Source organism: Oreochromis niloticus, linkage group LG9, assembly GCF_001858045.2.
Source record: "Oreochromis niloticus isolate F11D_XX linkage group LG9, O_niloticus_UMD_NMBU, whole genome shotgun sequence".
Lineage (NCBI taxonomy): Eukaryota > Metazoa > Chordata > Actinopteri > Cichliformes > Cichlidae > Oreochromis > Oreochromis niloticus.
The window spans coordinates 30221874-30234290 of record NC_031974.2 but is presented as its reverse complement, the minus strand read 5'-3'; the positions used below and the strand labels follow the sequence as shown (position 1 = coordinate 30234290).

General features: G+C 38.8%; 1 protein-coding gene across 1 annotated transcript in view; it reads right to left on the bottom strand.

The window, feature by feature from the left end:
• Nucleotides 1–892: 892 nt before the first annotated feature.
• The window catches only part of LOC100704460 (calcium/calmodulin-dependent 3',5'-cyclic nucleotide phosphodiesterase 1A), a 37806-nt gene continuing 26281 nt past the window's right edge, over nucleotides 893–12417 (bottom strand). Inside the window, exons 11-15 of the mRNA XM_019356080.2 lie at nucleotides 11952–12033; nucleotides 6608–6728; nucleotides 5333–5493; nucleotides 1566–1859; nucleotides 893–1182 (exon numbers count right to left, since the gene is read on the bottom strand). Coding sequence (XP_019211625.1) covers nucleotides 1022–1182; nucleotides 1566–1859; nucleotides 5333–5493; nucleotides 6608–6728; nucleotides 11952–12033 — 819 coding nt within the window. The 3' untranslated portion in view covers nucleotides 893–1021. The remainder of the gene's footprint in view (nucleotides 1183–1565; nucleotides 1860–5332; nucleotides 5494–6607; nucleotides 6729–11951; nucleotides 12034–12417) is intronic.

Below are 12417 nucleotides of genomic sequence, written 5' to 3'. Positions count from 1 at the left end.
ATGACTAATGTTTTGTTTTGTTTTTTTATTTTCATTTTGTGTGTATGTACACCCAAAATCAGCCAAAGCCCATTTATTGGTGTTGCCACTTGGGTTTCTTAATTCACAATTCTTGTATTACTTGTTTATTGAACAATTCACTTTTTATGTTTCTTTTCTTTTCTCTCCCTCTCGCTCTCTCTCTAGATACCTGTGGAACACCTGGACAAATCATCTATTTGTCCAGGTGTTCCAAATCATCTATTTGTCCAGGTGTTCCACAGAGATTTAGTTTTGGATCTTTTTTATTCACTCTGTGCATAAACAACAATATCCCTGTCACCCAAAACTGCTATACATTTTTATGCAGATAACTGGTTTATATGTGTCTGGCCTTTCCCCTGATCAGGTCATTCCATTTTGATGCATTTAAAAAGTTCTCTGATTACACATAAACTTATTTTAAACTCTGATAAAATTAAAAACATAATACTTACAAGGTCACCCAAAAGTATCTGGCCTACAGTCCATATTCAAATTGTTCATGAACATAAAATTGAAATTGTAGTTATTGTAGATGTTATATTAAAAAAAAAACTTCTACCATAGTTTTTGTCTGGAGTCTTTGCAGTGTGTAAACAAGAATAGCAATCTCTTTAAACTGAACACACAATGAAACTAACCTGTACAAAGCCTTCTACTGTATTACTTTATAACATAAAGAAGAAACACATAGATGTCTATATGTTCACAAGGTATGGGATGAGTTATGGGGAAATTTATGAGCAACAAAAACAAAAACATAGTATCCATGGTGTAAAATTGCAACATAAATGTTTTTCCATTGGAACTTAAAATAATAAAATTAATTTAATATAAGGTAAAGACCCTACAATAATACAAATAAGGAAACTAAGTGCAAATAATTATATTTTTACTGGGAAAGGAATTCTGAGTTTATGCACAAAGGAAAAACTGAAGCAGAGTGATGAAAGAGTACATCACACAATATGCCATTATAATACACTCCAAACTTACAAGGTTATTTCCATTGACGCGAGTAGAAGCGTTGCAGTCTCCTGGCTTTTGTTCTGGCATCAATAGGCCATATTTCTATGACTTTTGCCCTGATCAGTCTGTAGGAGCTGGTACAATAGGTTGGTCTTTTGCGATAATGAATCAGAGGGAAAACAGTTTGAGGGTCTGTGGAGGCAAAATATAATTCATACTCAAGGTGTTTGTGTGCACTTATGTGTAACAACAGTATGTAAAACAAATTGTTGATTGGCCTCTTAGCCAGATCACTCTTGAAAAAGAGAACTTCAATCTTAATAGACCTTTACCCGGATGTTACTATTATTCATATTATTTTTAATTATAGAAACCTTGTGAGATTAACCCTAATCAGGCTAACATAATATCATTAACATTAAATTTTAATGTTGATGTAATATGGTGTAAGATATATACTATAAATACATATACAATTTATTTTGTGAATTAAAGGTAAAGTTGTATCTATTCTTATCAGTTTAATTAGGTACTTTCAATATAAAAAATAACAATAAAAACTCAAAGGTGTGTACCATTCTGGGATTGCTGCTTCTCCATGTGTCCATCAGGTGACTTCTTTATGGCATCAGGGACTGATTTCAGCAGAATGCTTGCAGACTGAGCCTGATTATTGTTTCTTTCATCGTTAGTCTGTCTTTCTTCTTGCTGTCTCCTGTTCTGCACCTCTTGTCCCACGGATTCTTTTTTCATTTTCCCCTGTCCCATGTTGGCTTCGTCGACAGTTGTGCTTGTGTCTTTTCCACCATTTGTCTCTTTGTCTTCTTGGCTACGCTCCTCTGCCATCTGGGTGACCTTTACCTCCAGGTCTACAACAGATATACCCAAACAAAATTGTGTTTCATTTAATTCAGATGGCTTGACACTGACAGATATTCCGTTCAATTTCATTACAGTCCAATAAGGATTTCATGTTCACTTACCTTTTTCAATTCAGTTCAGTTCAATTCAATTTTTTTTATATAGCGCCAAATCATAACAACACTCGCCTCAAGGTGCTTTATATTGCACAGTAGATCCTACATTCACTATGTACCTACACAACAATCTGCATCTAATTTTTAGTAGTAGCGAAACCTATTTGAACATTCCTGTAGGAATGCATCTAAAAGGCATATTTATGGTTTAGAGAAAGACATTATTTATGTTAATTTAGAAAGATCAATAGGAGAGTAAGTGAGTGTAAATATCAACAGTTATTAAAGCATCATTGGGATGCATCATTGGGATGGCTGTGAAAACAGAATACACTTAGACAACAGCTAAATTCAGTTGCTACTCATTGTCCACCTCGTACTCGGTTTCTGATTTCTCAGACAATTTCCCGATTTATTATTCTGTTCTAAAAAATAAAAAATAATAAATGATCGTAAGTGATTTTAACATCCATGTAGATGCTAAAAACAGCAGCCTCAACCTTGGATTTTTCTATTGTTATAATCATTTAGCTTGTCTCAAAATGCGAACTCACCACTCATCACAAACTCCAGATGTTATTCTGACATACAGCATAGAAAATAAAGATTTAACTATATACTGTTTTAAGTGAAAATCTTTTTGTGTGGTCGTTTCTTAATAATATTTACAATAATTGATTATACAACATTGGGGAATACATTTCATTACAGTAGCAGTCTTTCTGAAAGTCCTGTAGCAAAAAATAAGGATGGAATTTCTCCACTGTTAGCTTCCTTTAATGTCATGTGTCAACACAATGCAGACCAGCTACCTAAACACTTACTCCCTCAGTGGTCGATTATTTGAATCATAGTTTTACATCTTCACTGCAGTCACACTATAAATAATTTTGCTGTTGTGTTGGACCACTGGAGGGCTCCCCTCACACCCAGTGTACAGAAATTGTGTTGCTGAGTTTTGTGGCACGATGTAGTTAGTTGTTGTTAGGACAAGAATAAAGTTGGAGTTAGAAGTGAGAGCTCTCGTGTTGTCTGCGTTTACCTCCACATTGGTGACCCCTGACTTGAACATGTTACGTGATGAAGATGACGCCCGCTCCACTCTGGATGCATCAGCGGCCGCCGGCCCTCTGCCTCCTACTGCAACTGTGTTTGCTGTAGCGCTTAAGCTGCTGCACTTTTGGCTCCATGGTCCCCCATCGTGGTTCGTGCACGTGGAGGCTCAGTTTGCCCTTCGTGGCATCTTGACTGACGATACAAAGTATCACCATGTGGTGGGCTCGCTCGACCCGCTAGCTAACCATTGTGCGATGACCCTCCTCTGGGACCCACCCGCCCTTAAAGAGCTCCTTCTTCGGCGCTACGTGTTCTCCAACGTGGAGCGAGCCGAAAAGCTCCTCTCCCTCTCAGGCCTGGGTGGCAGTACGGCTCTCAAGCTCATGGAGAAAGGGCCTCGTGCTGGAGGGCAGACCCATGTGGGAGGGAGGTCCTCACCTGCTTTGCGACATTTCCACCGGCTGCTCACACCCAGTGGTTCCCCTTTCATGGTGTTGTTGTGTTTTCGACTCAGTACATGCTCTCTTTCATCCAGGCATCCGGGCCTCAGTTAAGCTGGTGAGCACCACGTTCGTTTGGCCGGGCCTTCGCAAATCGGTGAAGGACTGGGCAGCAGCATGTGTTCCATGCCAACATGCGAAGATCTATAGACACACACACAGGAGCCCCTCGAACCCTTTTGTGTCCCTGGTAGGCATTTTGATCATGTCGGCCCTCTGCCGCAGTCACAAGATTTCACACACCTTTTGACTGTGTTGGCCCGCACAACCAGGTGGACGGAGGCAGTACCCCTGGCGTCCACGACAGCGGTGATGGTTTCCAGTGGATTTTTGTTGTCCTGGCTTTTGCATTTCGGTCCCCCCCGCTGACATTACCTCGGACATGGGCCCCCGGTTTGTTTCGTAGCTTTGGTCTGCCATGGCTGACGGCCTAGGGACCACCTTGACCCCAGGCCGTCAAACCACGGCATACCATCCGCAAGCCAACGGGATGTGCGAGCGGTTTCACTATTCACTCAAGGCCGCGCTCTGGAGGGCTCCACCTATTGTACAGGAAGTGTGTTACTGAGTTTTGTGGCACAATGTAATCAGTTGTTGTTAGGTCAAAAATAAAGTTGGAGTGAGAAGTGACAGATCTCATGTAGTCTCTGTTTACCTCCATACTGTAATTGTTAACTTTGTCTTTCAATGTGCATATGACCTCTTTCTTGCATTTGGATAGTATCTCTAAAATTATAGACATCTTGTCTGACAGGGATTCGAAAGAGCATATTTGTACCAAATTGACTTCTCTTTATATGCTCCCTATTAAATCCAGAATCAAATTTAAAATCCATCTCCTCACATACAGGGCCTCGAATAAACAGGCCCCATTTTCTGTTAAAGACCCCATAGTCCCATGACAGAGGACTTTGCTCTGAAACTGCAGGATTTAAAATTAGAATGGGAAATTCGGCTTAAAACCTTCCTTTTTGATAAAGCATGAAGCTGGATCAGGTGACCTAAATTCTCTCTAGTTAGGCTGCAAGGTTCAGGCTGCTAGAGGTTTTCCCACTGTTGCCAAGTGGACTCATCTGATTGTTGTGTTTTTCTCTTGAATATTGTAGGGTTTTTATCCTACAATATAAAGTGTCTTGAGGTGCCACTTGTTGGAATTTGGTTCTATATAAATAAAACTGAATTAAAGTTCAAGGAGTATTTGGCTCAACAGAGTTAACTGACTGGCTAAATTGCTGCCAAAAAACAGAGGTTGTTCCTGTTTTCCTCAATATAAGACAAATAGTAAGATGTCCTAGCCTGGAAAAGTATTTTTACAGGCCAAACAAAGAGTGCAACACAATTTCCTCTCCAGCTTATGAATCATCTCTTTTAAGGTCCATATTTTGAGCTATAGGGAGTCAAGCATCTCTGGTTTCTTACCTTCCTTTTCAGAGGAGCCCCAATATCCAAGGTTGTATGCAGTGAGCATATAACACTATTAACAAGATCATCATCGGGAGTAAAGTTAAAAGTAGCTGCTCTGCATTGTGCATGCTTTTGAAGTGCAGGAAAAACCATTCTTCTGAAGACTTACTCTAACCTTAGATTAAATGCATAAGGTATATAACATTAATGTTCACACACAACCTCTTCTAATTAAAACCACAGTGTCTGACACCCTATGAATGACAGTACATTGAACATCCTATGCTTGGACGGTGGGAAGAAGACAGCCTAAGCTGCAGTTCATAAATTTGAATTAGAAAATGTGGATTTCAAGGCAAAAATGGAAGTGTATTCTAAGGATCAGCTATATTGTGTTCCAGCTACCTTTTCCTGCTTGGGCCCTCCATATCTCCCTGTTTTGATGAATTTTGTGATTCCATGTACCCCTGAAACTTTTGAAGTCCACTGTGGTCAGAGAGCAGCTGCCTTCTGAGCGTGTACTCTTCATGCTGGAGTGCTTTCTGTCACTTCCAATACTGTTGAAACTATGACAGGACATAAGTATAATGTTAAATATAGTTAAACATAGTGAGTAGTTGTTAGTTACTGCAGTTAATGGTAAAAATTAGCCAACAGTAAACTGAAAGAACAGAGTCTAAGGAGCTTGAAAAGAAAAGCGTCAATTAAAATTCACAGTTTACAATTTACAATTTACAGTTGGCGTGGTTTAAAGTGACCAGTGTAGCAGCTTGTAAACCCGGAGTGACGAAGATTGTCCATAGCCAGCATAAATTGTCCATAGAGCAGCGTGTCTTAGAGAGGTAGTGGTGTGTAAAGTGCAAAAAAGTCAGTTAACAGATTGTGTGGGTGTGTGTGGTGGGGGGGAGAGGGAGGTCTGGTAGATCAGGTGTTAAAATAATAGATAATAGATAATAGATTTGTATCTTTTGTGTCATTGAAGTCATATAGTAAAGTTACAGATATTTACTATAATATGTATGATTATAAATGTGTTATACTGATAATGTGTCAAGGGATCAAAAGTGCAGGAGCATTCTAGTATTTTTGGTATGCTGTATTTCTATGATGCTGTATTTCTATATTTTTGTGGATCACCTGTACTGTCTGAAGATACTAATTGAAGATTTGCAGTACACTGTGATATATATTCATGAGAGTAAAAAAAGTACTAAGCTATTATATTGAAAAAGATTACATGTAAGAGCCCCAGCGCTACAGGGGTGGCTGTAGCTTAGGAGGTAGAGTAGGTGCTCTGCTACTTGGAAGGTTGTTGGTTCAATCCCTGGCTTCTGGAGTCTACAAATATCCTTGTGCAAGATACTCTCCAACACATCCATCGGAGTGTGAACATTAGATAGCAAGCATAGAAGAAGTTCTTGTATGAATGGGTGAATAAGGCAAGTCGTATTAAGTGCTTTGAGTGCTCAGAGTCGAATGGTACTATATATTAATCAGTCTGTTTGTTAATACACCAATGACAGACAAATGTTCTCAACTAATAAAAGGTTTATTGACCTAATGTAAAAGCTAAAAAGAAATGTTTGTAGGTGGTAGGAGTACACACAGCAACTGAGACAGATTCACACACATTAACAAATAATGAGACTGCACTGAAAGTGAGAATTTTTTGTGGATCACCTGTACTGTCTGAAGACAGGCAATTCAGAGCGAGAGGTCTCCTCGATAAGTGGTGTCACAATATTTTCAATCATTTCTGTCAACACAGTGAATGTTGGCTCCACAATGAAATCAATGAATCCTGCAAAAACAGACATTCATAATTGGCACTGGGGTTTTTTTCAGTTCTCCCACTTGATTCAAGAAACAAATGTTTATTAGAGCCTACACACAAAATTTGACATTTTTAGTTAGTTTCATCATTTGAATAATCACATGGAAGAAGGAAGCAGAATCATAGATTCATCACGTTTTCAAACCTATGAAGTTAGGGACAAGAATTCCTGATTAAGTGCCAATTATTAGCAGCTCCTAAGAGAAAGACAAATCGATCATGTATAGTTACAACCTGTAATATTGCAAATTTTAATGGAGATGTAACCATATATAGTCATACATATTTGTTCTAAACTGGACATTGAAGGACATACCCTGGTCAAAAATTACAGGTTTATGAGTTATACCAGGGATTCAAGTGCCTCTAATTTAAAGTTCTTTTTTCTTGCTTTTTAAATTAGATAAGAGGGGGGGAATTATATCCTTAAACTTAGTTACAGCACTTTCAGAAAGACACCTACTGCTATGTAATCCATTATTATAAATGCAAATGTTATTAAGAAATGAGAGAAGAGAGAGTTTTTAAGGTATAAGGGTACAAGACTAGAAGTTGAATTAAAACTCTGTATAGATCTATGGTCGATTAATAACCTGGAGTGGAAGATTGCTACCACTCCCCTCCCTGCCCTGTGCATTGAGGATTCTAACTTTTAGTCAAGGCGACTCGGGGGTGTTGACTGATTTAAATTAACACGATTGTCCTGGTGTAACCAGGTTCCTGTAAGATCATTAAATAATAATTGATATTTGCTATCACGATCAATTATTAAATCATTTGCTAACAGGGAATTTGAAGAGCGAGAGACAAAATTTTAAAATCCACATTTAGCTTTTTTACTCTTTGGCGCAGCTGAAAAATACTATATTGTTCTTTTGGGGGGATTTTTTTATAATGTTTTTTATACTTAAATCACTTTTTGCAAATTTCTGGTTTATTTTTCATGATCTGGGAGCAGACACAACGTCTATGGGAGAGGGGATTTCGGCGTCAGGGCACAGGGTCGTTGACCCAGCATTTTGAGCATCTTTTGTTTTTTGATTCCTTTTTGCTGTTTTGGGTAAATGTTTGGGTAATAGTTCTAGTGTTTACAGTAAGTATGGAATTTAGTCTTGGTAAGGTTCTAAGTTTAGTTATTCTTATTATCTGTGTTTTCTTGTTGATGTGTCATTCCCTGTTTCCTGTGTGAGTCCGTAATGTCCTCTGTGTATGTCTCTTAAGTTATGTCTGTCTCCCTCCACGTCTTGTCTCCCTTTCCTGTTTACATATTCCCCTCATCTTATCATTCCATGTCTCCCTGTCTGTATTGTTATTGCATGTATGTTATCCCCAGCCTCCCTCTCTTTTACTTTGACAGTGTTGTGTCCTGTTGTGTATTTAGTTTTGCTTTCTCTGTGTCATTAGGTCTATTCGTCTAAGCCATGTTCCCTCATTTTTCTTTTCGGGTTGTCTGTGTTTCTTGCGTATTGTTCCAGTTCCCTCGTACAGGTCTCATGTTTCAGTTTCAATGTATTTTGGTGTTTTAGCTTTGGTTTAGTTTACCCAGTTTAGTCAAGTCTTGGTTTCACGTTTTGCCTTTTATTTATGCTAACATTCGAGCCTTCAATAAACGGTTCGCTTTCTGTTCAACATCGCTCACACCTCCATTGTCTGCATTTGGGTCCTCCAACTCTCTCCACGCGATCTGCGAGTGGAGAGAGGACATTTGATGACAAAAGGAGAGACGCAGCAGAAAGGCATGCAAGATTGCAATTCTGCTTGCTGGCCCAAACTTTGAATAGTCACATTTTGCAGGATTTAATAAATTTGTAAAGATTTCTAGAAATGAGAGCTGCTTTATTCAAACTAGGATGAATGCCACAACATCTAACATGTTTTCCCAAGAAAATTATCAACATGGCCCACATCATTTTTGGACATTAATTTAAGGAGAACATGTGGTTAAACGTGTTTCTCTTGGTCAGTTAGGGGAGGGGACCAGAAAAAAGGCCAGAATTGTTTTGGCAAAATTACACACTTATTCAGTATTAATTTTAGTGACCTTCGACTGGGGAAACTGGGTGTGATTACTGCCAAGTGAATTATTATTCTACAGAATCTGTTTATCTATAGTCAGCAGTTTCAGTGTTCCATTATCTTGTCTGCCCTGTCCTCTAGAAGAGAATTAACTATGGCTGCTGTTGTCTGTAACTCCGCATTTCTCAAAAAAGAATCAACACTAATGACAGTGTACCTGCTGTAATGGTCGTTTCACTCACCACCACAACTTCGTTTAACAGACCCTTGCATTTATACCTGCCATTACAGCACAGGATACCAGTGCAGTATTCTCTTTAATGATAGGTATCCTCACTCAGACAATAATGCCACCATAACCATTGATATAGGAGAAGTAAAACCAGAAACCAAGACTTTTTTGAGTGTTTTTTCCATAAGCTCTCAAGTGTTTTAAACTCTTCCAACGTTTCCCTTTGTATATCTCTATGTCTGTACTGGAATATCACTAAAATGGGAATAAAAACAGACAAAATCTTGCGTCCTTAACTAAGCAGCGGCAGCCACCAAACAATACACCAGGTCACAAACCTGAGAAGTGGCAAACTGGCCCATGCAACACTTGATGTGAGGTCTTGGCTTGCCTCACATGTGACATGTCGAGAATAAACGCACCATAACCAATGTTCCCTGTAAACTGCGCGCGTGTGCAATCGCGCACTGCTGGCACGGTCTCCGCACACAGAAAATCTGCGTTGCGCACAAAAATTTTTTTTAACCTGAATTGAAATTAAAATAAATTCGTTAACAATTCATTCTGTTTTGCAGTGTGAGTCAGTAAGTGACCAGTGACTGGCTGCTCCAGCCAATGATGCGATTCACATTCATATATACGCAGTTAATCAACGTAGTTGACAGGCTATGACAGCATCCTTATGTGCCGACACCGGTGTTTTAGCTAGCAAAGCCTTGTGGCGGATGTGGAGTGAAGCCACGTCAATGATAACGTGTGCAACCATTGGAGATATGAGCAGGACAGATGGAACAATTGACGGAAAACGTGTGGACTTTGCACCAGTTTTTAAATTGTGTTCATAGGCCCCGTAAAACCAGAGTTATAATAAAAAAATATATGCAATTTTTGTTTTTTTTTCTGATTACTATCGTTCTTTATATTTACTGCGGGAAGAAACGGTAAAAACAGCGTTTTATAAGGAAAGCGCTCGGAAGCACTCTCCGCCTGTGAGCAAAAACAAAACCAAAAAGACCCCCACCCTTTCCTATTAGTGGAAAAATGTACCATGTTGACCAATTGTTTAGGAAGCGGGGAAGTTTTAGGAGTTACGGCGGTGTTTTGAGATGTGAGAGATTTGCGACGTTTAGCGTGTTTGAAGTCTAGAGTTAGTGTGTTGTCTTGTGTAGTTAGTGTGTAGTGTAGTCAATAGTTTTGTTGTGTGTGTCAGAACAATGAGGCGACTGCTGAATGTTACAGATGTTATAGGAGTGATACATCTCCTGTTGTCAGGCCTGCAGGTATCAGGCTTGTGATGTTCTCCTTTATCTCATAGTGGACAGAAATAATTTTTGGAGTGGCACAAATAATTTCTGTGGCATCAAATTTGATGCAGAACACCTGATTGTTCTGGAAATAGTTTGAAATGTTTATTTTAAAAAAACACCTTGGCTGCATTTTTAGGTAAATAGCTGCAAAAAACTTTGTTTTTTGCAAAACTCAGTTACTTTTTTGAAGAAGTAACTATATAATTAATTACCCAACATTGGTCATTATATACTGTATTTTACAGACAGAGAGTTACAGGAATGTCTCCCAGACCACAGACTCATACTCATAATACAAGTCAGAGCTTTATGAAAAAAAAAGAAAGAAAGAAAGTTGTGTTTTCAAAATTGGAGTTCAAGTTATTTTTACTTCCAATAGTGTTAACATACTACACAGGTCATGAAGAAGGCTTTTTTTAAATTTTCATTGTAAGTGGGCTAAAGCACTTCATTAAAAGTAGTCTAACATAAGTGTAAATGCTGTAATTTGATTATTTTAATAAACCATGTAACTTGGATGGATTCGATGCTGGCGTGACTACAGTGCACACGTCTAATGTTGCTTACAGTGGTCCAAGGGACCGCTCAGGGAGTTTGTGTGTTTGCTCAGATACATGAAAAATTAGAGGGAACATTGTCCATAACCAGAGGTTATTACGAGGCAGTATTGCCGGGTGGGGAAAACCAATTTATAACAAAAATGGTGGTGTATCAGGGGCTTCTGTTTAGGACTTCTGCTTCTCCACATCTGCTGCGGGAGAGCTAAGCTACCTTCAGCTCTCACTGAGTACAGGGGCCTAAGTAATAGCGGTGGGTGTATTGATACTACTTTTATAGGACTGATATTTTGCTTTTCTGCATTATTTTCAGTGAGTTGCTCCTGTTCAGAAACATGTCTGTCAAAAATATTGCTTCTCTAACGCACACACATTTTGATCAGCCCTTCCTCCATACTCTACTGTGCTTACGTCTTGATGCGGTAGCAGAGACTGCTAATTAACTACTACCAATCCACCATTGAGAGCCTTCTGACCTACTGCTGCACACTCTGGTTCAACTGTTATACTGTGGAGGACAAGAGGAAGCCTGCAGCGGGTGGTAAATTGCTGGCCATCCAAAAAATCGGTGTGAGCTTTATAAACAATTGGGAAACCTGGGGGAAGCCTGGTCTTGTTAGGAGACACAGCATTCATTCCACTTTGGATGGAACAGCTCTAATTTCAGATGGTATATTTCAGCTGAACAGCTGAGAAGCTCACTGGAGCCTCTCTTACCTCCAAACTGTGAAACAGTTTCTTCTCCCAGACTCTTGAACACTCACAGACTGGACTGACACACATAAACATAACTTTATACATTTAATTTCATTACTGTATAAATACAATTTAATTGAAAATTGAAACTGAATTGAATATTAACTCTTTTGACTTACTGATATTTTTGTTTCATGATATTCAGATTTCACATTTATCTGTAGGCACTGCAATTCTTCCATAAATGAACTTGAAAAAATATTAATATATTCACTTGGCTGTTATTGGTCATTGACTGCTGCTTGACAAAACTTAAAATGTATCCAAAATATGCTAATCCTTTCCTTTAGAAAGAAGCATTAACTGTATTTAAGAACTTTACCTATTTGGGACTGGGCCACCATGGTGGATTTGCGGTCGCAAAGAGGGGAGAAAGGTAGACCCAGCTCTGCTTCCCTATCACCCTGAAAACAAACGACACCGCTATGTTTACAAAGACAGTTGGCCTCAATAATATACACTGTAAGAGTTATTATGTGTACAGCTAACCAATGCAATTTCCCTGAAACACTGTTTTTAATTCTATTGAATTAGAAAAGTAATGAAGTGACTTAAAAAACTTTATAACTATGAACTGAGACGGAATGCAAGCCTCCTCTGAAAACCACATCGACTGAAGTGGAAAACAGACTCCACCACAATCGGAGACTAAACAAAATGTTTGTACCTGGCAAGAAAAGTTTCTATTTTGTTATGTCAAAGCATAATTTTTTCACCCAATGTCTAGTTGGTTGTTGAAAACTAATGTTATCTGCATGGTAAACTACTGTGGTCAAATAATTAAGTTG